The sequence below is a fragment of the Arvicanthis niloticus genome, chromosome 21 (assembly GCF_011762505.2).
Source record: "Arvicanthis niloticus isolate mArvNil1 chromosome 21, mArvNil1.pat.X, whole genome shotgun sequence".
NCBI classification, from domain to species: Eukaryota; Metazoa; Chordata; class Mammalia; order Rodentia; family Muridae; genus Arvicanthis; species Arvicanthis niloticus.
In genome coordinates, this window is record NC_047678.1 from 19,927,216 (window position 1) to 19,954,463 (window position 27,248).

General features: G+C 41.4%; 1 protein-coding gene across 1 annotated transcript; it reads left to right on the forward strand.

Moving 5' to 3' along the window:
• Positions 1 to 1,500: 1,500 nt before the first annotated feature.
• Positions 1,501 to 13,665, forward strand: Dbr1 (debranching RNA lariats 1). The gene is made up of 8 exons (XM_034484615.2): positions 1,501 to 1,836; positions 2,308 to 2,432; positions 4,855 to 4,935; positions 5,776 to 5,861; positions 7,893 to 8,117; positions 11,358 to 11,438; positions 11,655 to 11,800; positions 12,673 to 13,665. The coding sequence occupies exons 1-8, from the start codon at positions 1,640 to 1,642 to the stop codon at positions 13,364 to 13,366; spliced, it is 1,635 nt and encodes a 544-aa protein (XP_034340506.1). The 5' UTR covers positions 1,501 to 1,639; the 3' UTR covers positions 13,367 to 13,665.
• The last annotated feature ends 13,583 nt before the right edge of the window (positions 13,666 to 27,248 follow it).

Sequence of the window (27,248 nt, forward strand, 5' to 3'; positions counted from 1 at the left end):
CACATAAAAAGATCCTGTCTCAAAAGAAAAGAGAAAAGAGAAAAGAAAGAGAAAAGAGAAAAAAGAGAAGGGAAGGGAAGGGAAGGGAAGAGAAAAGAAGAGAAAAGAAGAGAAAAGGTGAGGGGGAAGCAACAAATAGAACTGACACAAAAGGAAAAAGAGTGAGTTCAATGTTCAAAATTGTATAACTTTGATTAGATCGTCTTTTCTTTCTTTTTCTTTTTCTTTTTTGTTTCCTGGGACAGGGTTTCTCTGTGCATCAACCCTGGCTGTCCTAACCCACTTTGTAGACCATACTGGCCATGAACTCAGATCTGCTTGCTTGTTTCCAGAATGCTAGGGATTAAAGGCATGAGCCACCATCACCCGCCTAGATTGTCTTTACTTGATTGAATTTTTTCAGTTGTTTAAATGTATAGTTTCCTGTGAGAGGCCAAATCTTTTATGTTCAGACTCCATCTTTAGAGAACCTGACCTAAGTCTGAACTCAGACAAACTAACAGTCGGTACCTAACATTAGTTTCCAAGTTACCCCTGAACAAAACCAGCAACTCCAAGCTATTACCCCAACAGATCTGTACCCCCAGGTTACAAGGCCACCCCCTGCCTAATTACCATCAATGCAGAGGGGAGCAGAAATTAAGTTTATGATATGACTCCTAGCACCAGCCAATTGTGTTAAAGGCCACGGTAGCTCTCGAATTAGATGCTTAAACACCACCACCACCCCTTGCTTGTAGCTTCCTATAGTCTTGCCCTGATAGATATTCGGGGCTCCTCTCTCCACCAAAAACCGTACTGTGTGTTGGTGGTGAGCTTAGCGGCCCCAGCTAGCTGGAACTGAATAAAGACCCTCCTGTGAGTTGCATCTGATTGGCTCCTGTTTTTTTTTTTGGGGGGGGGGGAGGGATTTTCCTGGCACTACATCTGTATCCCCTCAATTAGATTTTCTTTTCTTTACCGGTTTGCTTCTTTGCCATTCACTCTTCATTGCTTCGTCACCGCCCTTTCTCTTCAGACATTTTTCTAAATACTTAACCTGCCTTCTTTTATCTTGTATTATGGTTAGGCAAACAATTTGGTAGGAAATCCCGATTCCTCTTAGTCAAATATAATTTTAGAAATTCCTGGGCGGGGGATATATTTTAAAAATAATGTGTTTCAAGGTTGCATTTAAATTGTAATGTCATCATTAAAAACCCTTTTTTACTTTCTAATTCCTTTTTAAGGCGATTATCTTTGCTGGAGAGAGGTTTGCTCTAGGGAATTGCTCAATCGCTCCTGCTCAGTTGCTTATCTTGATTTTACTAAATCAAATTCCTATTCTTAGAGACTTTATTTCCTTTTCTAGTTTTTAACTATCTAACCCATCAGATTACTAGCACTCAAAGTATCACGCAGACAGACAGGACCTATGTTAGACAAGCTTCAAGTTTCCTCTCGGGGTTGGCCCGGCCCTTCCCGCTCCCTCTCTCGCGAGACTTGGAAGCCGGACGTTACATAAAGGAATCTAAACTCTCCGCGGCTCGGTTAATGTTGGCGGGAGCCGGCGGGCGACCTGTCTGGTGTTCTCTGCAGTTCGGCTCGGGCTGCAGGTGCTCGAGGGTGTTGCGGTGGAGTTCCGCGGCCCAACGTCACGATGCGGGTGGCTGTGGCCGGCTGCTGCCACGGCGAGCTGGATAAGATCTATGAGACTCTGGCGCTGGCGGAGCGGCGCGGCCCGGGACCGGTGGATCTCCTTCTGTGCTGCGGCGACTTCCAGGCGGTGCGCAACGAGGCCGACCTGCGCTGCATGGCCGTGCCGCCCAAGTACCGCCACATGCAGACCTTCTACAGGTGAGGGGCGCGCGGCCCGGCCTCGCGTGAGGTTCCAGGTCCTTTTGCCGCTAATCGCGGTGCCTGTTGGACTTGGCGCTTAGGAAATGTTCCTGTCCTCCTCTCTGTCCACATCTGGCTCTTCTTCCCAAAGACCGGGGTGACACCAGCAGTTTTAGATACTTTGGAACTGGTAGACACTATGAGTAGTTGACTTAATGATGTAGTTTTTACGGGACCCGCTGTGTGCTAGTCTGGGTTCTAGAAGCCTTGCACTTCACAAAGTTCTTGATCTCGATGAATGTATACTGGCTCGTAACTCAAGATTTCATTCATTCTTAAGGGCAAGGATGGGAAGATAGTGGGGACAGTTTGATCGGTTTTTTTTGTTTGTTTGTTTGTTTTGGTTTTTTTTTTTTTTTTTTTTCTGACCCTCTTACTTTTTCTGCTGTGGTTAGTTTGGTTCCTGACAACTTTACCGTTATGTTGTAGATATTACTCTGGAGAGAAAAAGGCCCCGGTTCTCACCATCTTCATTGGAGGAAACCATGAAGCCTCAAACCATTTGCAAGAGTTACCCTATGGTGGCTGGGTAGCGCCAAATATTTACTATTTAGGTATGTGTTTATGTTCACCTTTTTTTGTCTTGTCAGAATTCGTACCAGTTGGGCAGCTTCTAGAAGATATGTGGTGTTGGTGAATGCCATTAACTTAAATAATCACGAGAATTGAGTTAAAATAGTTAATTATTAAATGGCCAGCTATGAATATATATCCATTTTTCTTCTAATGGTTTAAATAATAGTTAATATGATGACAAGTTTATTTGTAGTCTCCTTGTTTTTTTAATTGAATTAAACTTTATAATGGAAAATGCTAAACATACATGAAAATGCCAAGCGGTATAATAAATTTCTTTATTCAACATCTAGTATTCTGTTCTACTCCCATATTTAAATATCCAGTATTGTTTAAACTTCTTCTGTGGGAGATGACTGGGATGTCTTAAAGCAAATCCTAACGACTGGGTTATTTCATTTGTATATTTTTAAGTACATGACTCTCCCCTACCCCAAGATTTATTTATTTACCATGTATACAGTGTTCTGACTGCATGTATGCCTGCAAGCCAGAAGATAGCACCATATTACGTTATAGATGGTTATGAGCCACTATGTGGTGCTGGGAATTGAACTCAGGACCTCCAGAAATGCATCCAGTGCTCTTAACCTTTGAGCCATCTCTCCAGACCCTAAGTACACGACTTTTGAGTGATAGGATTTTTTTAGACACATAGTTCTGGTATCATTTTATACCTAACTAAAGCAATTTAATCCTTATCTCATGCCTTGTCCGTACCCATTTCTCTGCGTGTCAGTTATCAGGTCGACAAATGATTTGCTCGGGTAGAATACTGTTGCAGCCCGAGCTACCCCACGTTTGGGGACCAGAAATGTTGAGAACTGCACTACCCCACGGTTGGGGGCCAAAAATGTCTCCGACCGCTCTGTCAGTGTTGGAACCCACACTGCCAAAAGCCTTGGGGGCTAAACTGTTAGAGCCCACACTGCCCCAAGCTGCTCCGGTCTGTGGGTCGGGGTTCAGCAAGAGAGAGAGTGAGGATGGTCGTGAGGAATGGAGACCAGACAGAGTGTGATTCAATCCCATTTATTCTTCAGTCTGTCTTCTTCTCTCCAAGTCCCAAGTCTTGAGTTCCTAGTCCCTAGTTCCTAGTTCCTAGTCCCTAGTGCCTCCAAATTCCAACTTACTTCTTCCAAGTGCTAAGTGCCTAATGTCTAATTCCAAGTTGTACTTTCTAACCTAATTCCTAGTTCCAAGTTGTACTGAACTCTTCTGTCTCCCTTAAGTTACGCCCTTAAGTCACACCCTTAGATCTTATCTCTAAATCTGATCTCTAAGTCACGCCCTTAAGTCTCCCACTCTAAATCACAGCTTTATGTCTCACACACCAAAGGGAAGATCCTGGGTATCTAAAACAAGATGTTATCAGAGTGTGCTCAGCTGTTGTAGGCTAATATAATCAAGTCTCTTGTCAGGGTATATGGCTCAAGATGGATAGCCGCTTTCTGTCTGCTCCCCACAGAATCCAAATATTTGGTGTTCAGAACTCTGTCTCTTTGACTTTTTCCGTTCTTCCTTTCTTTGTTTCTTTTTCTTTTTCCTCTATAGTTTATTTGTTGTAGGCAATGAGATCGATTGCCTTATATATTTCCTGCACTCTGGATTTAGCTGATTGGACTTACTATGATATCACTTGAAATGCCCCTTTTATTTTTCTACATTTTTCATCTTTTTGAAGTTTGCAGGCCTTTTATCTTTTTGTTTAAATGATTGTTTCTAGAATACTTTTCAGTTTTTTTCTAGTGATGAAATCTTAACTTTGGGAATTTTGTTTCTCTGTGTCATTACTGATTTGCCATCTTTCAACAGTCTCAGTATTATGAAGAGATGAATTTGGGCCTGGCATGTTTTTAATTCCAATATTCTGGAGGCAGAGGCGGGCTGATCTCTAGGAGTTTGAGGCCAGCCAGGTCTATGAATTCCAGAACTACACCATAAGATCTGTCTCAAACAAATAAAAAGAAAAGGTGGAATTGTCAGTTGAGTCAAAAATGAAAATGTAGAAACTGCAGGTTCTTTGGACATTATGCCTGTTGACTTGACTCCCAGTGTGTAAGTCTATTACAGGACACTTTCCTTCCTCTCCAATTCTTCCTGCATAACTGCATGCTCAGCTAGGTACCACAGTGCACTGTTAGGGACCACACTGTGCCATTTGCTTTCAACCTCCTACCTCCTCATCCTTTTAGAATCCACTTAGTTTCTTGTCTGATTGGCTCCAGGCCTTCTCTGTTTTGTGAATCATTAGCATATAACAGAGTAGAAAGAGTGGCCTTGTTATGGCAAATACTTTCAAATGAGTTGAGGACTGCATAGAATTTCAGGCTTCTAGAAGGTTTATTCTCTTAGTAGATTCTTTTTGCCTATACCATTTTACTAAATTGCATAACTTTTCAGGTTTGGCTGGTGTTGTCAAATACCGAGGAGTAAGGATTGCTGGGATCTCTGGCATATTTAAATCTCATGACTATCGAAAAGGTATTGTTCTGATGAAATTACTTTTCTTTTTTCTTTTTTGTTTTTTTGAGAAATTACTTTTATATTTTAGAGCTTGCATGCCCTCTAGTAAAATAACCAAAATTTATAGTTTGACTCATTCATCAGTTTTAATTTTTTATTATAAGTATTTTATGGACAGGAAAATGTAGATGCTATATAGCATATCTATTTCTCCATGATTTAGTTTTATCAGTATTTTTTCAGGATTTGCCATTTTAATTTTGATTTTTAGGAAATACAACAGTATAGGTATAGTCGAAGTTCATTGACTTGACTGTCGTATTCCTTCTTCCCCTTCCGATAGCCAGGGAACTGCTGTTTCCAGTTTGGTGTTTATCATTCACTTGATTATTTCATGTTACTGCCAGATACACAGGATTCAATGTGTTGAACAGTGTGTTTTACACTTTGTATAGATGTATCTCATTGCTTGCATCTTTTTGTAGCTTACTTCCTGCTTTAAGTTTTTGAAATCCATGTCATTATCTGTTATCTGTAATCTGCTCAGTTGTATGTAGATAGTATTTCGTTGTTTAGACACCACAGTTACCTTCCATTCCACCATATCTAAGTGATTTTTGGTTAGAGCAGTGGCTTACATTCATATAGATTCCACAAACTTCATGAGTTAAATTGACAACTAAAACTTATATATTTAATGTAACTGTTAATTGAAAATCAATTTCTTCATCCTGTCCCCTCTGCTCTCCATGGTGCTAAGCTGTTGGCATGGATTCAAACATGGGCTCTTTGTTACAGGGTCCATGTGAATGCAAATTTAAGATAATGGTAATATAGTTTATTTCTCTTCCATTTAAGGTCATTTTGAGTGCCCCCCTTATAATTCATCTACCATAAGGAGTATATATCATGTGAGAAATATAGAAGTCTACAAATTAAAACAGGTATGTGAAAAGTGACTTGAAATAAATTTAATTTTGTAAATTTAAATTTGTAAAATGTGTTTGATTATATTGGCTTGCAATATTTGAGACTACCACTTTAGTGTTTCTAAAATTCAGTTTGGATAGTTTTTAGGAGGTTCACAGTTGAACAGATTTTAATTTTTAATGGTTAAAACTTTATTGTAACAAGCAGTTGTAATTTAATTTGTGGTTGCACATATACTTAGGTTAAGGATAAAGAGTATATGCTGAAATAAAATGATATATTTTTTTAAAGATTTATTTATTTTATGTATGTGAGTACACAGTTGCTCTTTTCAGACACAACAGAAGATCCCATTGGATCCCATTGTAGATGGTTGTGAGCTACCATGTGGTTGCTGGGAATTGAACTCAGGACCTCTGGAAGAGCAATCGGTGCTCTTAACCACTGAGCTATCTCTCTAGCCCATAAACTGATAATTTTAAGTAAATATTTTAGCCAAGTATGACGGTCCGCACCTCTCATCCCATCACTCAGCAGGCTGAGGCAAGAGGATTATGAGTTTGAGGTTAGCTTGGGCTACAAAGTAGAACCTAATGTCAGGAGACAAAAAGAGAGAAGATAACGTTTCATAGTACTAAATTTTAGTATTAGATAAAACTAACTAAATAATAATATTAAACATGAAACAATTAATGGGAAAGATGATACAGAATATGATAAATTCTGTAAATGTTATCAAAATACTGATTTAACTGACGAATAGGTGAAACTAAGTTTTTGAGAACTCACTCCAGGGCTGAAACTGAGCTGATCCGTTTTCACCCATGGGATTTCATATAACCTCATTCAAGTTCTGTGAGGTAGCTCTCACTCTGCTTTCCCTCTTTAAGAATGGCTTAGTGGTTAAGATCACTGGCTGCTCTTCCAGAGGACCTGGGTTTAATTCCCAGCACCCACATGGCAGCTCACAACTCCTTAGAACTCGAGTTCCAGGGATCTGACACCCTCATACAGACATACTTAGGTAAATCACCAATGCACATAAAATAGAAACAAAAAACAGTAAGAATGCCAAGTCAAGATGTAGCCAGACAAGGAGCCTGCCAGGACCTCTGTGATAGTCTATAGTAGAGCCAGTCTCAGTCCTCCAGGCTGGCACTGTCCAGCTGCGGGCATAGGGTGCTCCCAGGCCTTTCCTACTGTACTATTGTTTTGGACTTTGTTTACCAGTCTCAATCCTACCCCCTGCTTATCCCTTAGACCCAACTAGATCCTACTTCCCAACCTTTGTCTAGTTTGGAGCCATCACCCTTAAATTCCCCTCATCCTCCACTCACTGACTATTGTACCTGAGCTCCATTATGTATTGTCTTAAGTGGACACTGTTTCAATTTTGTTTCCATAGCCCTTGTCTCACATTACTTGATTGTACTGAAGAGTAAGTAAAGTGAGGAGCGCATTTTGTATTTTCCCTACAAGCAGCTTTAGGTATTCATTTATGTAGCAGAGGAGGAGTGTTTAGTTGGTACTGTGTGAATACCTTAGGGGAAAAGACAGCAGTCCAGGAGTCCACACCCAAGGCTGGCAATGCAAGCACTCTGCCACTCAGCTACACTCCCATCTCCCAGTTTTTTTTCTATTATGTCTTTAGATTTACTGTGTTAATTATGTTGGAAATATTATTAAATGTTTTCTCTAGATCGTCAAAATGATAATTACTTTACCAGGGAAAAGGAATTATGGCTATTACATATTTTAGGAATCTGGCGTGGCAGGCCTCAGCTGATTGGCAGACTAATAAAGATGTCTCTGCTGCCCTGCCTTTGCTGCAGAAAATAGGATCATTTCTGAGGCACAGAAAAGGCTGCCTCTCCTTGTCTAGGTGAATGAGGAGCTTAGTATTTTTATTATTTCCTTACAGTGTCCTTAGGATGAATTAACACAAAAGCAGGATCAGTCAACAAGAGGGATGCATGGTTGGGGAGGGAGTTGCTTTCGGTTATTCTCTTTCTAAGAATTTTCTTTCTGTTTTTCTGTTTTTAAAGTTAAAGCAGCCCATACATATATTCTTATCTCATGATTGGCCAAGAAATATATATCATTATGGAAATAAGAAGCAGCTTCTTAAAACCAAATCTTTTTTCCGCCAAGAAGTGGAAAATAGCACACTAGGGAGTCCCGCGGCCTCGGAGCTGCTGGAGCACCTGAAGCCTGCATACTGGTTCTCGGCACACCTTCATGTGAAGTTTGCAGCCTTGATGCAGCACCAGGTAGGACAGCAAACACCCTCTTAGCCTTAATGCTTACTGGACAGCCATGACCCAGGCACTATGGGTACAGTGGTAAAACCAGAGAAAGCAGCACAGTTGCTCCCTCAGTACTCCGTGTGGGGAAGAAGTGAGCAAGCAGTTACAGAGCAGGGTGAGTGTGGGAGTAAAAGGCTGAGGTGCTTGAGGGTACCTGGTTCAGACTGCGGTAGGCTGGGGTTGGTCTTGTTTTGGAGGGGGAAGGTTTTCAAAGAACTGCATGGCTGAGCTGAATCTAAAGTGCCAGGAGGAAAAATAGAGGCTGAGTGTTTTAATTAATGGGCCAAGATGTATGAAGACTTAAAGGTCCCAGAGCACAATGCACTTAGGTGCTAGCTCCTATCCCTGAGGTGTAGAGACAGAGACAGCTGGAATAGAACCAGAACTGCTTCTGGGCAGAGCTTGGGCACTTCTTTCTTCTAAAGACCACATTAGAAAGGCCCTTAGAGGGCTGGAGGGATGGTTCAGCATTTAAGAACACTGATTGCTCTTCCAGAGGTCTTCAGTTCAATTACCTGCAATCACATGGTTGCTCACGACCATCTCTAAAGGATTTGATGCCCTCTTCTGGCATGTAGTTGTATATGCAAACAGAGTACTCCTACATTTTAAAAAGACACATAAATAAATTTAAAGTAGGGAGGGCTTAAGAATATTTTCAAGTAAAAGTGTGTTTCAGGAGCATTCTACCTCCAATGCAGAGAAGGGTTTGGTCCAGGAGCTTTGGGAAGCACTGCATGTCACATCACAAAGGCAGTTCCCATTGGGCCATTAGACCTCTGAGAAGGTCTTCAGAACCAGAAATCTTTAGCTGCTAACCCTGTATTTTCTAGATGGTTTCCCTATGGAATATTTCAGAAATAAGCAAGAGTTTTGGTTTAAAACTCTAAAAGGTGATGAGAAAGTTGGAGACTGATGAAACCAGGTGGTGGTTCTAAAAAGATTAATTGGCAGGTTTGTGTGGATTTGAGTAATGGCAAATCAGAGACACAGTGCTGCTTAGCAAAGCAAGAAGTTCTAACCAAAGCAAAGAACACAGAGAATGAAGCAGATTCTAGACAGATCGGAAGCAGAGAAATAAGGATTTGGTGAGAGCAAGGAGTACAGGATGACGGCCATTTAGAAAATTCAGGGTTAACAGTTGGAAATCTGACATCGTCTGTAGACTTTCTCAGAGTCTTTAATGCATTAGTGAGCACTTTCTAGAGAGGAATGTGATATATAATGCTTCCCAAATTTCTTTCCTACTTTAACAACATGCCTGAGATAGTTGGTCCATGAAGATACTCCCAACGCCCTTTGTGCTGTGGTCCTACAGAAGAGTAGAGATACAGCTTGACTTCGTTTGTGATCATGCTTGCTTGATGATGTGCAAGCACACCCATAGACACTGCTCTCCTTTCCACATCCGCCTGCTTGGCTTTGCTTCTTAAGGGCTCGTGGCACTCCTGAGGTTTTGGGGTTTTTTTTGTTTGTTTGTTTATAAAGTGGTGGTGGGGGGTCTCACTGTGTAGATCAGGCTGGCCTTGAACCCTGATCTGGCTGCCTCTGCCTTCTGAGTGCTGGGATTAGAGACTTGAGCTACGATGCCCGGACAGGTTCTGAGCTTCTGTTGAAGTCTGGTTTCCTGCTTTCCTCAGCTCCATCTTCTGTTGTCATCTTCAGGAGCATCATCTCTGGATACCTCTGATAACTTAAGTCCTTTTTATTGGCTCATTAGCCTCCTTTAACTTGCCAGTGTTCTGTTAACCCTTTCACCTACTTCAAAGTCACTTTCTCTCAAAACTGTCTTGTTGCCAGATCTTCTCATAGTCCCTGTGTAACACTTCAGTCACCACTACAGGACTGATCCTTGATCCACAGGTGTGGCACGCCAGCCTTGTCCTTTCCCTGCTTCTCCTTTCCTCTTTTCAGTCAGTCACTTTTTGTCCTGCTTCTTGTGACCTTCATACTTGGGCTATTTCCCTGTCTCTTTTTGTTGGTTTATTTTTGAGAAAAATAGTTTTGTTGGGCTACAATTTACATATCAAGATTAACACTTCTTTTTTTTTTTTTAATTTATTTATTTTTATTTATGAGTACACTGCTGTCTCTGTCTTCAGACACACACCAGAAGAGGACACCAGATCTCATTACAGGTGGTTGCTGGGAATTGAACTCAGGACCTCTGGAAGAGCAGTCAGTGCTCTTAACCACTGAGTCATCTCTCCAGCCCAAGATTAACACTTCTTAAATATATAATTCAGTAATTTTAAGTAAATATCTACAGTTGTATGAATATGAATACCACAGTAGTCCAGTCTTTTTCTTGTTTTATTTTGTTATTGGGGTTTTTTAAAAAATTTTTTTAACAGTTTATTTTATGAATGTGAGTACATTGTCGATTTCCTCAGAGACACCAGAAGAGGGCATCAGATCCCATTACAGATGGTTGTGAGCCATCATGTGGTTGCTAGGAATTGAACTCAGGACCTCTGGGAAAGCAGTCAGTGCTCTTAACCTCTGAGCCATTTCTTCAGCCCCTTGGTTTTTTGTTTTTTGAGACAATGTTTCTGTCTGTAGCCCTGGCTGTCCTAGAACCCATTCTGTAGACCAGGCTGGCCTCGAACTCACAGAGATCCACCTGCCTCTTCCTCTGGAGTGTTGGAATTAAGGCATATGACACCATCTAGCTCACAGACACCATGTCCATCATGCCCCAGAATCTATTGTGCCTGTTTTTAATCAACTTTGCATCCTTAGCTGTAGACAACCATTGATTTGAGTTGTGTTTCTTCTGAATAACTCATGTAAAAAGAATCATAAAAGTATATGTTTTTAGCAACTGGTTTCTTTTATTTGTTTGTGTGAGTCACTCATGTAACGAAGCATGTCAGTGTTTGATGACATCCTCCTCTTCTTCCTCTTCCTCCTTCTTTTTGTCTTCCTCCTCCTCCTCATCATCAGTGTTTGTTTTGAATTTTGAAAGAAATGGCAGCCAACAGTGGTTAATGCTTTGCACATCATTGCCCAAGTGGAATGTAGATTGCCTTCCCCTTTTCTTTTCTCTTCTTTCTTATTTATTTATTTACTTACTTGGTAGTCATTTTTTTAACATAGAATTGGGAGCATGTGTAAGAAATGTTATATCTGCTCTATTCAATATATGAATTACTTGTGATGTTTTAACATTCTTATTCTTAAGTCGTGGTTTGTATCATCTAGGCCACAGATAAAGAACAAACAGGCAAAGAAACCAAATTTTTAGCCTTGGACAAGTGCTTGCCACACAGAGACTTTCTTCAGGTAAGAACAAAATGAGTCATTTTACAAAAGTTTTCTCTTCTAGTGATTTTAAAGAACTGGTTTTTACTTCCAAATTTATTTGTGCTATTTATAATTTATGTTTTCTGAGAATTCTTTGATGTTACTTATGTTAACATTTTTAAATTAAATTGATTTAAAATTATTAGACTGTTAAACATAAATGAATTACGTAAAATGTCTGGTTTTGTCCTATAGGTGTTAGAGATAGAACATGACCCCAGTGCTCCTGAGTACTTAGAGTATGACGTTGAATGGCTTACTGTCCTCAGGGCCACTGATGACCTCATTAATGTGACTGGGGGCCTATGGAATATGCCTGAAGACAATGGTCTGCATACAAGGTAGTGCCCCCTTTAGAGCTTGCCTTCTGCACTGCATGTACACTTTTGTCCCTCATCTGTGTTGTGTTCTGGTTCCTGAGGACTTTGCTTCTTTGCAGAAAGGAGTGGGGAGCAGGGTGACAGAGGCTTTGGGTTCTGAGCATCTGGCAAGCCTCCTAGCAAGTGCCTGCTTGATGACCTGACACATTGTGAGCTGTAGTAGTTCCTCTGGTCTCTGATTTGGGCCTAATTTAGAGATTTATACCCCCTGGCTCCAGCATGCACTGGCCACGAGGCCCCAACTTTGTCCCCACTGTTCACTGACTATTATGTTTTATTTCTAAAGACTCTTTGCTAAGTTAATTATAATTTTACCATGTGGGGTTTTTTTAATTTTTTATTTTATGCATGTGGGTTTTTTCCCTGCATGAATGTCTGTGCATCACGCATATGCCCAGCACCAATGGAGGCCAGAACTAGGAGTTAGATCCCTGGAACTGGTATTACAAATGGCTATGAGCCGACATGTAGATGCTCTGAATTGAACCTGAATCCTCTGGGAAAGTACCCTGTGTTCTTAACCCCTGAGCCGTCTTTGCAGCTTTTATGTAGAAGTTTTGTTTTGTTTTTAAAGACAGGGTTTCTCTGTATAGCCCTGGCTGTCCTGGAACTTGCTCTGTAGACCAGGCTTGCCTTAAACTCAGAGATCCACCTGCCTCTGCCTCCCAAGTGCTGGTATTAAAGACCTGGGCCACCACTGTCCATCTTTTATGTACAATTTTTAACGTTTTTTTTTTTTTTTTAATCTTTGTATCTGGAGTCCATACTTAGGTTTCATTACTTACTGTTTGACGGTGATAACTTGTATAAACCAATTGCTCTGATTGTTACAGGTGGGATTATAGTGCAACCGAAGAAGCTATGAAAGAAGTAATGGAAAAATTGAACCATGACCCGAGGGTCCCCTGTAACTTCAGCATGACAGCTGCTTGTTATGATCCTAGTAAGCCACAGACACAGGTGCAGCTGGTTCACAGGATCAGTCCACAGACTACTGAATTCTGTGCCCAGCTTGGCATCACAGACATTAATGTCATGATTCAGAAGGCCAAGGAAGAGCGTCATCTGTGTGGTGAATACGAACAGCAGGGTGATCTGGGGACTGATGAGTCTGAAGAGGACCGGAGTGAATACAACACAGACACATCTGCCCTGTCCTCCATTAATCCAGATGAAATAATGTTGGATGAGGAAGAGGAGGAGGAAGCTGCAAGTGCTCATAGTGACATGAATACACCTTCTGTGGAACCCTCTTCTGATCAAGCTTCTGACCTCTCTACAAGCTTTTCTGACGTCAGGAACTTACCAAGTTCCATGTTTGTGTCTTCGGACGATACATCCCGTTCCCCAGCTAGTGGGGAGGGGAAATCTGGTGAAACTGTAGAGTCTGGGGATGAAAAAGACTTAGCTGAGTTTCCACTGAAGAGGCTGAGTAATGAACACGAACCTGAACAAAGAAAGAAATTAAAGAGGAGGAATCAAGCCATCTATGCTGCAGCAGAGGATGAGGATGCTAACGATGAATAAGACGAAGGCCTCGACCTTGTGATAAATATAGATGCTGTGTGATTTCAAGGCCCTATTTTTAGGGCAGAATTTCTGATTTATGACTGGACTTTGTAATAATGAAATGATGGAATTTTGGTTATAAGCTCTGTATTTAGGTGTATGTTTATATGATTCAGATATAGAGTTATTAAAATTTCACATGAAATTTGATGACCATTTTTAAGACATTCATTTCCATGAATTTTAAGAAACACTGTTCTCTAAGATGGGACTTAGAAGATTTTGTAAATACATTAAATGCCACTTAATTGCTGAAATTCTTCTATTGGCTCTTGTATATTATATCTTAGCTGAATTTTTATGTAACTTTGGTACCTATTATTCAGGTTATCTTGGCGTCGTGCAGTTTAATATTAAATAATATGTTAATATATAATTATTCAGTATTAATGAAATCTAACCTAAGTGTGTAAATGCTGTCCACCCTGCTGCATGACAGATGGATGGTGAAGTATTCTCAGAGATCTATGTGGTACACCTCTTGTCTGGAGTTACAGCACCTGGGCTGCCTGGGGAGATTGCCCTGGACTTTGGAAGAGGAATCATGGGGTCTCAGGGTCCATTCTCATCATTCTGCAAGCAGCCCAGATCCAGGTACTAGTTTAGGGGAGTCCTGACGTGGCTAGCATTCATCTTGTCAGCATTGACTGCATAAAGCTTGTCGGCTTTGAGGCTTTTGTTTCCTTCTTTTTTTTTTTTTTTTTTTTTTTTTTTTTTTTTTTTTTTTTTTTTACTTTAAAAATATTATTTTCTTATTTACATAAGTATTTGAAACTGAATTTTCCCCGTTCTTTTGAATTCCACAAATCTAGATTGTGGTTTTCCCCAGAAAAGTCTTTTTAAAAGGCAAAGAACACTTGCATGCCTGAGGTAACTTAGAGTATTGAACTCCCCTGAAAATATTTTAAAGCAGAAATTACAAGACAAACGCTAGAATTAATAAATGTTAGTCTTAAAAAAACCAAATAGTGCTCTAGTTTACCCAAGACAGTATGCAAGTACAGGCTATGCTTGGTGGGCCAGACCTTTAATCCTAATATTCAGGGTAACAAGCAGGTGGACTGTAAGGTGAACCTGATCCACAAAGTGGGTTCCAGGTCAGCCAGGGCTATGTAGAGAGACATTGTCACAAAAAAGTATGTAAATACAAAGGAAGATGCCAAAAATGTTATTCTTACAACACTGTAAATGCTTGGTAGAATGTATGGTTGGAATTTCTTAGAAATAGAATTTATTGCTGCCAATTGTGGTTGAAATGGATCAAATACATTTTCACAAAAGAAACCAGAAAATGATTCCCATGAAGTTCCTGGTGGCTTTGTAACCTGGATGACAGCATGGCAATGGGCAGAGACAAGTTAAATCCTTTAGTTATGTTCTAGCTAGGTGGTGGGCAATCTGAGACCACAGCGGGTTCACATCCTAAGAGGAATACACCATACTATAGCTCATCTCCAGCCAGCAGGCTAAATATGGAGGGAGCAGACATTGCAGGACTTAGCTTCCCTCCTGTGGTCAGATGGTCAGTCCCGTCTCTGACATCCATGGTGTTGGTGTCTCCTATTGTCTGCACTGCTCCCTTGTTTAGTGTTTCTTGGAACACCTGTTTGGACACTCCCAAGGACACTTAAGTGGTTAGTGTCTACAGGTGGTATCCTGTGTTCCTCCGGGTGCCACCTGGGCTTGGGGCTTAACTCAGAATGAGCAAACCATCAGGAGTGTGTGCTGGTGAGCTGTTTATGGTGTGTACATGCAGATTTCTTTCTGTAATGAGTTCATGCCCTGTGGCATAGTTTCAGGAGGAAACTACCTAGCTTTTAAAGCCAAAAATATAGAAAAGAATAACTTCTTTTTGTGAAGTAAATGTAACATTGATGCCAAGTCTAAAGTAGATATAAAGAAACATCAGTCTCACAAAATACCAACAAGCCTTGGGGCTGGAGAGATGACTCAGCCAAATTGAAACAAGACCTAGGTTCCATTCCCAGCATCCACATGGTGGCTCACAACTGTCTTTATTCCAGTTCTAGGGGATCCAACACCCTCTTCTGCTCCCCTTGGGAATCATTCGTACACACGGCATGCAGACATACATGCAAACAAATACATGTATGGGTATATACATAAAACAATAAAAATTAAGAAAATTTACAGTACATTTAAAGATGATGTGGCATGAGCCAAACAGTAGAGATGGTTCAATACTATGAAGAGTATTCATACAATGAAAATAATAGATCTAAGAGCAAACCATGATGATTTCCATAGATGAAGAAAATTCAATCAAAACCTACTATCTAGCTTGCTGTGGAAATGTAAGCATTTATCAAAGCCAAGGAACAAGGCAAGGACCCCTACCTCCACTGCAATCTGCGATGTATTGGAAAGAGCCAAGCAAAGCAGACAAAAGAACACGTTGAGGGCAGTCTGCATACGGATGCTGAGGACATCTGTGCGGGGATGGCCTGGTAGTTCACGTAGAAAACACAAAATCCAGACTAAAGTCAGTATAAGCATTACAATACTCCAGAAAATTAAGATACAATTTAAGGGATGAGGCTGGAGGCGGGGGGGGGCTGGGATGCTGTTAATTCTTAGCATGTCATACACTGGGTGTTGTGTAACTCCAGCACTTGGCAGGTGGAGGTGGGAGGATCAGGAATTTTGGGATACAAGGTACTTTGTCTCTAATCATTATCATCATTGTCAATAATACAGATAAAAAAGTGTCCAAGGGTTGTAGGAAAGAAAACTTAGAAATATACTTTGCTCAACATCTTTGCAATTCTGTGGTCACGTGACTAGGGATAACGATGTTACCACCCAAAGCAGAACAAAGCATGCACAGTTTAAATTGTATCATTAGATTACAAATCTTGATTGTCTAGGAAATATACTAGTTTTATAAACAAATTGGTTTTAGCTTTGTTACCAAGTGGTCAGTGGTCATGGGCACTTGCTATTCTTGCAGAGGTTCAAGGTTTGATTCCCAGCACCCACATGGTAACTCACAACTGTATGTAAAATTCCACAGTATCTAAGTTCCTCTTTTCCTCTAAGGGTGTCAGGCTCACGAGTGATAGGCATCCATACATGCAGATAAAACTCTTACACATAAAATAAAAATAAATTAAAAAAAATTCCATATGAATGTTTCTAAGAAGCTAGCAATCACAACTGAGAACTCTAGGGAAATAGACCAAGGTCTACTCTGTCTAACCCTTTTTATTTTTTCCTAAGTTAGCTCAAGCTAGCCTTGAATTTGAAATCTTCCTGCTTTAGCTTCCCATGCACTGGGATTACAGTGTCACCAGGCCTAACTGATTTTGCAAACCCAGGACATGTCAGGAAAACTCCCTATCACTGGATCAAAACCCTGGATCAGTGGGGATAGCTTAGAGGAGTTGGGGATGGGGGTTCACATAACTTTACCCTCCCTACCTGGAATCAGACTGACCACGGGATACAATGTCTTCACAGAAAAAGTTAATTCAAAGCCCAGCAGGAAGATTGTCAAAAGTCAAAACCCCTGTCAAAAAGCAACAACTCCTCCTGCCTTTAGAGACCATGAAGAGGGTTCTTATGCACTCCATCACCTTTCCACTAGGGGAAGCTACTAGATACCCTCCAACCCTGTGTTCCACTCTGAAATCTCTAATGGTATTTCTGGTCTCCAGATCAAACCTCTGGCTCCTGCCCAAGTCCCCTTTCTTTCTTTTTTAAACTTCTATGCTTTGGCTGTTCTTGATGGAATCCAGTGACAGCCAGCCGACCAGTATATGGAGTCCCATAACCTGAGAAGCAGTAATCTGTACTTGGTTGCCATTGCAGTACCAGCCCCGCCCCTTGTCACTAGATCACAGAAATGATTCTGTGTCCATATGTTAAAATCTCTGGGCTTTGTTTCTCATGGGACTTTGTTTTATTTGTTCTTTAAATTTAAAGATTTATTTATTTATTTTTTATGGCCTGGAGAAAAGGTTCAGCAGTTAAGAGTACTTGCTGTTCTTGTAGAGCACTGTAAAAATAATTTTTAAAAATTTTTATAAATTGTGTGTATTATGTGTGTGTGTGTTAGGATGTGCATGTAGTGGAGGTGCCCAAGGAGGTCAGAAGTGTCAGATGCCCCCTGGAACTGGAGTCAAAGGCAGTTGTGAGCTGCCTGATGTGGATGGTGGGATCTGAACTTGGGTATACTCTTAACCGTCTCTCCAGAACCTCTTTTTTGTTTTGTTTTGATTTTCAAGACAAGGTTTCTCTGTGTAGCGCTGGCTGTCTTGTCCTGGAACTTGCTTTACTTTGTAGACCAGCCTGGCCCTGAACTCAGAAATCCATCTGCCTCTGACTCACAAGTGCTGAGATTAAAGAAGTGTGCCACCACTGCCTGGCTCAGAACCTTAGTTTTAAATTTTAAAAAAAGGTGGAAAATTATATATATATATATATATATATATATATATATATATATATATAAAACATTATTATTTTGAAGCTCATATGTTTTCTGAAATAGTTATATATTAGCTAATTTAAAAATGTATTACCTGGATTGGGGATTTATCTCAGTGGTAGAGCACTTGCCTAGCAAGGGCAAGACCCTGGGTTTCATCCTCAGCTCTAAAAGGGGATGGGGGAAGAGACCATGAGAACCACAGATAACCTAAATATTCCTTCTAAGTGGCCAGTTTAAGACCAACAAATGTATAAGCAACAACTTATTCAAACTCAAAGAGAAAATACCATATGAGAGCTGGCAAGACCCTGAGGCTGCCTTGCCCAGACAGGACCAGAGCTTCCTTAGTTCTCCATCTGGTTACTGGGAACAAGGAAACATAGAGACCGCAGATCTCAGGGTAGCCAGGAACACCAATTGCCTGTGGGCATAAACAAAGGGCAGAGGTGGAGGAGGCTCACGGCTACCAGGTGTCAGGCTTAGGCCTTGGCTCACAGAAGGTCCAGAGCTATGACAACCAAGCCTATAACCAAGTCACTCTCTCCTCCTGGCTCAACTGTAGCTAGACTCATAGAAACTCATCTTGGGAGATGTATAAACTGATGACATGACTGCTCCCTGGTATGATTAAGGGGAAGATTTTTTTTTTCTTTTTTTTATTAGATATTTTATTTACACTTCAGATGCCATTCCCTTTCCCCATTCCCCCCTTAGAAAACCTAAGGGGAAGATTTTTATTGTAGCTGAGAGAGAGAGAGAGAGAGAGAGAGAGAGAGAGAGAGAGAGAGAGAGAACAGCCAGAGTCCAGATCAAAGAAAAAGAAGTAGACTAGACATGGCCATCAGACTGGACATGGCCATCAGACTGGACACAGCCATCAGACTGGACACAGCCATCAGACTGGACACGGCCATCAGACTGGACACGGCCATCAGACTGGACACGGCCATCAGACTGGACATGGCCATCAGACTGGACATGGCTAGGACTATTTGCAAGAGAGGGGAGTATCGTAAGGGAGACAGAAAACATACTGAGACTATCAGGAGCCAGAGCTTAGAGAAAAAACAGTAAGAAAAGCAGTTTATAAAGAGAGTGAGTAGCTGGGAAGAGGGGGGGATTTAGAGTAGGGGCGGGGGTGAGAAGGGCTAGGAGCCTAGTAAATGTGTGCTCTGGTATGCAGATCGATGCCACAGGTAGCCATATGTCCCTTCTGCCAGAGGTGAGGGAAATGACTCCTTTTGGCATAGGGGTCCAGCTTCGCAAGCTCCTGAGGAATGCTGGCTTTTATCTAACCACCAGAAATCCTCCTGTAGTCCAAGTTGAGTTCCAAGTTTTGGATATTTGAATTGCCTTTTCGAGTTTCCTTTGAACTGAACAGGAGAGAGCTGAAGGATTTGCTTGTCCAGAGAGCTCCTGCCCATGCACTGATAACTTTGTTTTTAGTTTTTTAAAGGGCACAGAGAATGCAGTATACCCTTCTCACCTGAACCAGGTTGAAGCCAGCCAGAACCTATTGGAAAGATCTCTTCTATGATGGGCAAGTGTGTACCTTCCACCTGGGACTTGCCAGATCAACCAGTCCTTACCGATGTGTTCAGTGTCTCTCTCCATCCAACAGGATCAGACCAGTGCTACCTCCCCAGACACTGAGAGTCACAGGTGACAGTTTACAAGGTCCCGAGGGTTTCCTTCTTCACTCAGGGCCAATATAAACTTTCTCTTGAAGACTGAGACCTATATAGAGACATTCTCTTACAAATGCACTCTGTCATTTAAAATCATCCGAGAGCCCAGTTCCAAACCACAGTCCTTGGGGCTTTTAAGACACAGGTGTCTCAGACGGGCAAGTCGGTGAAAGGGAATAGGGGGTGCAAAATGAGTCCCAGAACTAGGGTTTCAGTCTTCTATAACATGATGCTTTTGTGGGGGAGAAGACGCACCCCTCACTCCAGGTTTGTACCTGGAGGTGTGGCAAAGTGGCTATACCACTTCTGAAAGTCACTTGATGCTTCTCTTACAAGCGTCCCCTACCTTGAGTGTTTGTCAAGTTCTCTGGTATAGGAAGGGATTGTTCTAACTGGGAGAGTTGCTGTGCTGGGAGTTGGGTGAATCCTGATCATTGATGGTTTGCAGCAGCAGGCACATGGGCAGCCATGGCGGTTGGAAGTCCCCAAGCTCCTAAAAGGCTGGGCGGGAGCCCTTTCTCTTCAATAATTCTGCTCCAGGGGCTTTGGTGGTTGCTCTGTCAGCTAGTACTTCAGAGGGCTTTGTCTCTTGAAGGGACTGCAGAGCCACGCTGAAGAGGTAGCAAGAGTAGCTTTTGGCTGGGTAGTGGTGGAGCACGCTTTTAATCTCAGCACTTGGGAGGCAGAGGTAGGTGGATTTCTGAGTTTGAGGCCAGCCTGGTCTACAGAGTGAGTTCTAGGACAGCCAGGGCTATACAGAGAAACCCTGTCTCGGGGGAAAAAAAAAAAAAAAAAAAAAAGAGAAGCTGCATGGTAGAGGAGGGGAGGGGTTGGAGGTCTTCACCACTTCCTTAAAAGGAGGTAGTGAATAGTTTAGTAAAACCCCCGAAGCAGCAAGGCAATGCAGAATAAGTATGGGCTTCCCCTTAGGCAAGCTCATGTGTCCCTGGGACACTGGGATGATGGTGGTGGTAGTATGAACACACCAGCCAGAACCACTAGAGTTCATAGCAGAAATTGCAGTACTAAAACTGTTCAGTGTCTGTGTCACGGATGTAGCTTGGATTGTTGGTATACACACGGGCTTCCTTCTCAAACTACCAGCAAACACCAAGACCTCAAAGATTTAAAGGGACAAAGAGCCGAAGGGCCAGTGCTGCCCAGGTTCAGCCCTGATGGTCCTGGACATGGGCAGGGCCTGGTGAAGCAGGAGTGCCATGCCACCGAGAAGCTTTCTCTTGTCTATTCCCACCTGCTCTTCTTCCTCCCTCTCTTCTTCCTCTGTTTTCTTCTTCTCTTCTATTTTTAACATCTTGAGGAACACCCATCCATACTGCTTTCCACAATGAATGTACTCATTTACATCCCAACCAACAGCAAGGTCGTCTGTTTCTCCACCTTTACCAATGCTCAAAAGCTTTTTTTTTTTTTTTTTTTTTTTTTTTTTTTAAATAGGATCTCACTTTGTTTCCCAAGCTGGCCTTGAACTCCGTGGCAATCCTGTCTCAGTCTCTGGAGAGTTGGGATTGCAGGCATAAACTAGTAGACCTGGCATTTTGTGAATATCTTTTTTTTTTTTTTTAATAACAGCTATTGTAGCAGGAGTGCCCTGATAATGGTGTGGACCCGGATTTACATACCTCTTAGTCATTTGTTTGTCCTCTCAGAAAATCCTGTTAAAGTCCACTAGACAGATAGCATGTGCTCTTAATGGGGGAGCCATCTTTCCAGCCCCTCAGGACAACCTATAACGTGCTCTCCTGTGACACTGTGTTAATATATTTAAAACTATTTGGAGTTTGGTTTTTTTTTTTTTAATCCTGGAATGCCTATCGATAGCTTTTACCTGATTTTCTCCTAGGTTAAACTTTAATTTCCTATTGATTTGACAGAGTGTTCATATAATAAAAAATTTATCATTTCACTTTTTGATCACCTCTTACATTTTTAATTGATAGAATGTTGGGATAGCTCATTAAAATTAAATCTAGTTTTTAAAAACAATATAAAGACACACTTTATAGAACACAGGAAACTGGAAAAAAGTCAAATAACAACATGCTATTAATATTTTGACAGGTTTCCTTCTGTGTGCATTCTCTCTCACTTATAAGGAATCTGTAATTACTGGGACTTTGGGCTATCTTATAAAGGAAAACTGAATAGTGAAACACTAATGCACAATCAAATTATTCCCCAGACAGAACACCTGTTTTAATGAACTTTTGTACATGAACACCCCTGTCATTATGACTCAGGCCACCCTGGATGTCAGGAAGTTACCAGTCATTCCAGCAGTCCTTCCAAGTGCTACCTCCTCATCTCAACCCTTTCCTCTCCCAAAAGATCCTTCACTCCATTCTGAAGAACGCCGCTTCCTTGTTTTTCTTTGTAGTTTCTCTCCCTTGGGCAATCCTAGATATAGTAGACTTGTTCACTGAAATACTGCCATGTCTTTCAAATATCTTTCAACCTTCAGGATTCCCCTCTTGCTACTGTAGATTTGTTTTGTTTCTGTAAAAAAACAAAAACATTTTTTTCCAGATAAAGATTCTAGGACTTTATCTATTATGTTTCTTACAAACTGCCTTTTCAATCCACGGTTTCCTTAGATGAAAAGTAAATTTCCTTTGAAAATAACCAATAAGGCTGGAGAGACGGCTCAGCGGTTAAGAGCACTGACTGCTCTTCCAGAGGTCCTGAGTTCGATTCTCAGTAACCACATGGTGACTCAAAACCATCTGTAGTGGGATCTGATGCCCTCTTCTGGTGTATCTGAAGACAGCTATCATGTACTCATATTCATAAAATAAATAAATCTTAAAAAAAATAAACCAATAGTGGTCCTATGTTCCTCCATCAGGAGGCAAAAAGTATCTGTTTTTGGTGTGTGTGTGTGTGTTCTGTATGTGGTAGCAAAGTAGTAATCTTCTAACTCAATCATATGTTGTTCATTTGGTTTTTGAGACAGGGTTTCTCTGTGTAGCCCTGACTGTACTGGAACTCACTCTGTAGACCAGGTTGGCCTTGAACTCAGAAATCCACCTGCCTCTGCCTCTGCCTCCTGAGTTCTGGGATTAAAGATATTCACCACCACTGCCCAGTTTCAATATTACTTTTATATTAAGTAATAATATAATTTTATATTGGAGATTAATATTTGGTTTTTTTTTTAACTTTTTTCTTTTCTTTTTTTTTTCTTTTTCTTTTTTTTTTTTTTTTTTAATTTTTCAAGAAAGGGTTTCTTTGTGTAGCCCTGGTTATCCTGGAACTCACTCTGTAGACCAGGCTGGCCTCTCTGCCTCCCAAGTGTTGGGATCAAAGGCATGTGCCACCACTGCCAAGCTAATATATGTATATTTTAACGGTAGCCATTTGTTTCCCTGCACAACTCAAAACTAGTCCATTAGCTTAAAAAAATTCTTATGGTGGGCCGTAATGTACACCTTCAGTCCTACTACTCAGGAGGCATAGACAGGTAGATCTCTGTAAGTTCAAGGCCAGCCTGGTCTTCATAGTCAGTTGCAGGTCAGCCAGGACTGCTATGAGACCCAGTCTTGAAGTGAAATGAACAAAGAAATCCTTGTCTATGATTTTAAGATTATTTGAAGACCAGTAAAAACTTCAATCAACTGTGGCTAGCACATCTTTTGAAGCAGAGTGCCTTGCTTTGTTTAGGTGATTCCTGGGCTGTTAGGTAAGGTATCATGTGCTTTCTTACCTTTTTGTCTGAAGTTATATTGCAGATCACAGGTGTGTATCACCATGCCTGGCCTGGTGGTATTCTCATTTTAATTCAGGAGTACAACGTTTAACTTAACCTCTCTCAGAATACCTCAGAATTTCTGTCTTCCAAACTCCCAATCCTGATTTTCAAGGACCTAGAAAAATATCAGGAGTACCCCATGAATACCCCATGAATACCCCATGAGTACCCCATGAGTACCCCATGAATACCTCATGAGTATCCCATGAGTATCCCATGAATATCCCATGAGTACCCCATGAATACCCCATGAGTACCCCATGAATACCCCATGAGTACCCCATGAATACCTCATGAATGAGTACCCCATATATCTTAGCCCATGTTACTCAGAGAAATCTCAGAACAACACAGCTACTGATAGCAAATTTTCCTTCTATTTTTGTATTTTGCTTATTGTTAGGAATGATTTTTTGATATTCATATGTGTGTTTGGTATGTATAGTGGGTGTATTTTATATAACCTTTAATTTCTTTCATGTCTATTGTTATTTTTCATTTCTTCCTTTTCTAGCCTTTTTTTTTTTTTTTTTGAACAATTCTTTTTTTTGTCATTCATCCTCCACATCCTTTTCTGGCTATGAGCTCTGTTGTGTGATTTTAGTAGATTCTTCCGGGATTTCAGTATGCATTATTAAATTATAATTTTATTGTTTCTTTCCAGGTACTACTACTTCACACATAAGAGTATATCTCCATTAACTATATACACGCTCCCCAGTGCTGAGATTACAAGAATGTACTGCCTCACCCAGCATATTTTACTTTTATTAGTGTTATAATCTCTACATGGTATGGTTTTGATTGTATTCAAGTAGCAAATTAGATTGTAATGGTTTTAGAGTCTTTAAAATATGTGTATTTACTCAAGCAGTTAATGATTCTGGTGTTTGCATTTCTTAGTTCACCTCCACATCTCCTGGGACAATTATTCCTTGGCTCAAAGGACCTGATCTATAACATTTCTTATAGTGGACACATGTTGATGATAAACTCAGCATTTGTAGATCTAAAAGAAACCTTTATTTGGTCTTCTATTTTAAAAGGGTTTTTTGTTGTGTTCTTGTTTTTTTAAACAGGGAATGATTTTAGTTGGTATTTAGTACCTTAACATGTTACTTCATTAGTATTCTTTTGTATCAGTTTTTTGGGGTAAAAAAATCTCCTACTATCTGTATCTTTGTTCCTTTGTATATGATACACATTTCCCCCTCTAATTGTATTTTTAAAATTCATTAACATTTATTTATTTTAGGCTTTTGAGACAGGGTCTTTCTACATAGCCCTAGCTGTCCTGGAACTCACTCTGTAGGCCAGGCTGGCCTTGAACTCAGAGATCAACCTGGCTCTGCCTACCAAGTGCTTGGATTAAAGGTGTGTACCACCACATCTGGCCAGTTTTTTCTCTTTTCTTTTCTTTTCTTTTCTTTTCTTTTCTTTTCTTCTCTTCTCTTCTCTTCTCTTCTCTTCTCTTTTCTTTCCTTCTTCTTCTTCTTCTTCTTCTTCTTCTTCTTCTTCTTCTTCTTCTTCTTCTTCTTCTTCTTCTTCTTCTTCTTTTTGGTTAAAAGAAATTTAGACAGTGTTAGGGTCACAGTAAAACTGAGAGGAAAGTACAAAGATTTTCCATGTCTTTCTCCACTATAACATATCGCAGGACCCAGAAAGAATTGTGGAAGATAGGATGGAAAGATTTTAAGAAAGAAACACAAGTTTAGGAGGACTGAGATAAAACTGCATTTTCCAGACATGATAGGAGTCAGAAACAGCACCTGTGGTTGCCTGCACAAGATCTATATAGCATCAAGCTATTCAACATTCTAGCATGATCTGGAGAGAGACACAGGTAACCCCACCCCTACCTGAGGTGAACGATTGACAGTTCATGGCTCCTAGGGGAAATGAGAGCCAGTTTTTTAAAAAAAAAATTTATTGGATATTTTATTTACATTTCAGATATTATCCCCTTACCCCATCCCTCCCTCTGCCCAGGAGCCCCCTATCCCATCTCCCCTCCCCCTGTTTCTATGAGGATGTGCCCTACCTACCCCCCCACTCCCACCTCCCCACCCTTGAATTCCCCCACACTCAGCGTCCAGCCTTCATGGGACCAAGGATCTCCTCTCCCACCTATGCTGGACAAGGCCATTCTCCCCTACATAGACAGCTGGAGCCATGGGTCCCTCCCTGTGTGCTCCCAGGCTGGTGGTTTAGACCCTGGGAGCTCTGGTTTGTTGTGTGAAAAGAGATGTTACAATAGTGGGAGTTATCGATCTCCATCAGCAGGTGGGGGTGAGGATGTTTTACATAACGGCAGCAAGAAGAAATGTATATACAGTCTAGGAGGTCAAATTTGGTGCCTCCAGGTGTAGACAGGTAAATGGCAACTGTAAACTAGAAAGGGACAGTTGTCAAGCATCAGACACTGCAGGAAGGCAAGCTATGCATAAAGTAAGCTACCTGGACACAAGCGTAGTGGGAGGGAGATAATGAGTTGCAGGCTTTCAATGTCTACATGATGAGAGTGGACTACAATCCATCTTACTAAATTTGTCATGCCAGGAAACATTCGTGAACTGTCTTAGTCAGGGTTTCTATTCCTGCACAAACATCATGATCAAGAAGCAAGTTGGGGGGTGGGGGTGGGGGGTGGGGATAGGGGATGCCATCTGAAGTGTAAATAAAATATCTAATAAAAAAAAAAAAAGCAAGTTGGGGAGGAAAGGGTTTATTCAGCTTACACTTCCATGTTGCTGTTCATCACCAAAGGAAGTCAGGACTGGAACTCAAGCAGGTCAGGAAGCAGGAGCTGATGCAGAGGCTATGGAGGGATGTTACTTACTGGCTTGCTTCCCCTGGCTTGCTCAGCTTGCTTTCTTATAGAACACAGAACCACCACTCCAGGGATGGTGCCACCCACAATGGGCCCTCCCCCCCCCCCATCACTAATTGAGAAAATGCCTTACAGCTGGATCTCATGGAGGCATTTCCTCAAGGGAAGCTCCTTTCTCTGTGATAACTCCAGCTTGTGTCAAGATGACACACAAAACCAGCCAGTACATGAACCCCCTAAAAGACCACCAAGGAGCTGAATCCGATGTAATCCCATTAGAGTCTCTTTATTTAAGCTGGAGCTTGGGCCACATCACCAACTCTGGCAAAGAAGAATGAGAGGGGATCCCCCTAGCCCAGTTTCAGGCAAGCATTTATAGAGGCAAGAAAGGGGTATCTAGCCTGGTACACATCTGACTGGGGGTCATTGTGGCCTTTACCATACTTGGCTGGTGCTGGGAGCCAAACCATAAACTTATCTTCTGTTTTCCTCCTGATTGGTGGTTGTTAGGAAGTGAAGTGTCAAGGGCAGGCTTGTAACCTGGGGGTGCAGATTTGTTGGGGAATAACCTGGAAACTGGTGCTAGAAGCCAGTCTTGTTGGGGGTGTAGCCTGGAAACTGGTGCTTGGTACTGGACTGTTAGTTAACTTGAGTTCAACCCTAGGTCAGGTTCTCTAAGATGGAGTCTAAACTCAAAAGATCTGGTCTCTCAAATTCTACCCTGGTTGTTTCCCCTCAGGAGGAAATGGAATAACAGAAACACTGTTCCATGAACCCCGGGAGTGGGTAGATACATAGAACTCCAGGAGTGTCGTGTGGTGGTCATGAGAATGTCTTCTCACAGACCTCTGACTGGAGAGTGTAACTGAGGTGAGGGGTGGGGCTGGGATGCAGAGGGCAAGGGTGGGGGGAGCAGGGGAAGGTTCTGTGAGGCTCCTCTTGCAGGCTACTCCCAGCCATAACAAGATTCCTGATGGCTACCCATTGCTGGGAGACACAAAATCCTTGTAATGCCAGACTCTGGTTTGAGGACTTCCTCATGACTTGGCTGAACCTGCCTTAGCCAAGGACAGTCTTAGGTCAGGCAGCCTGCCATATTTCCT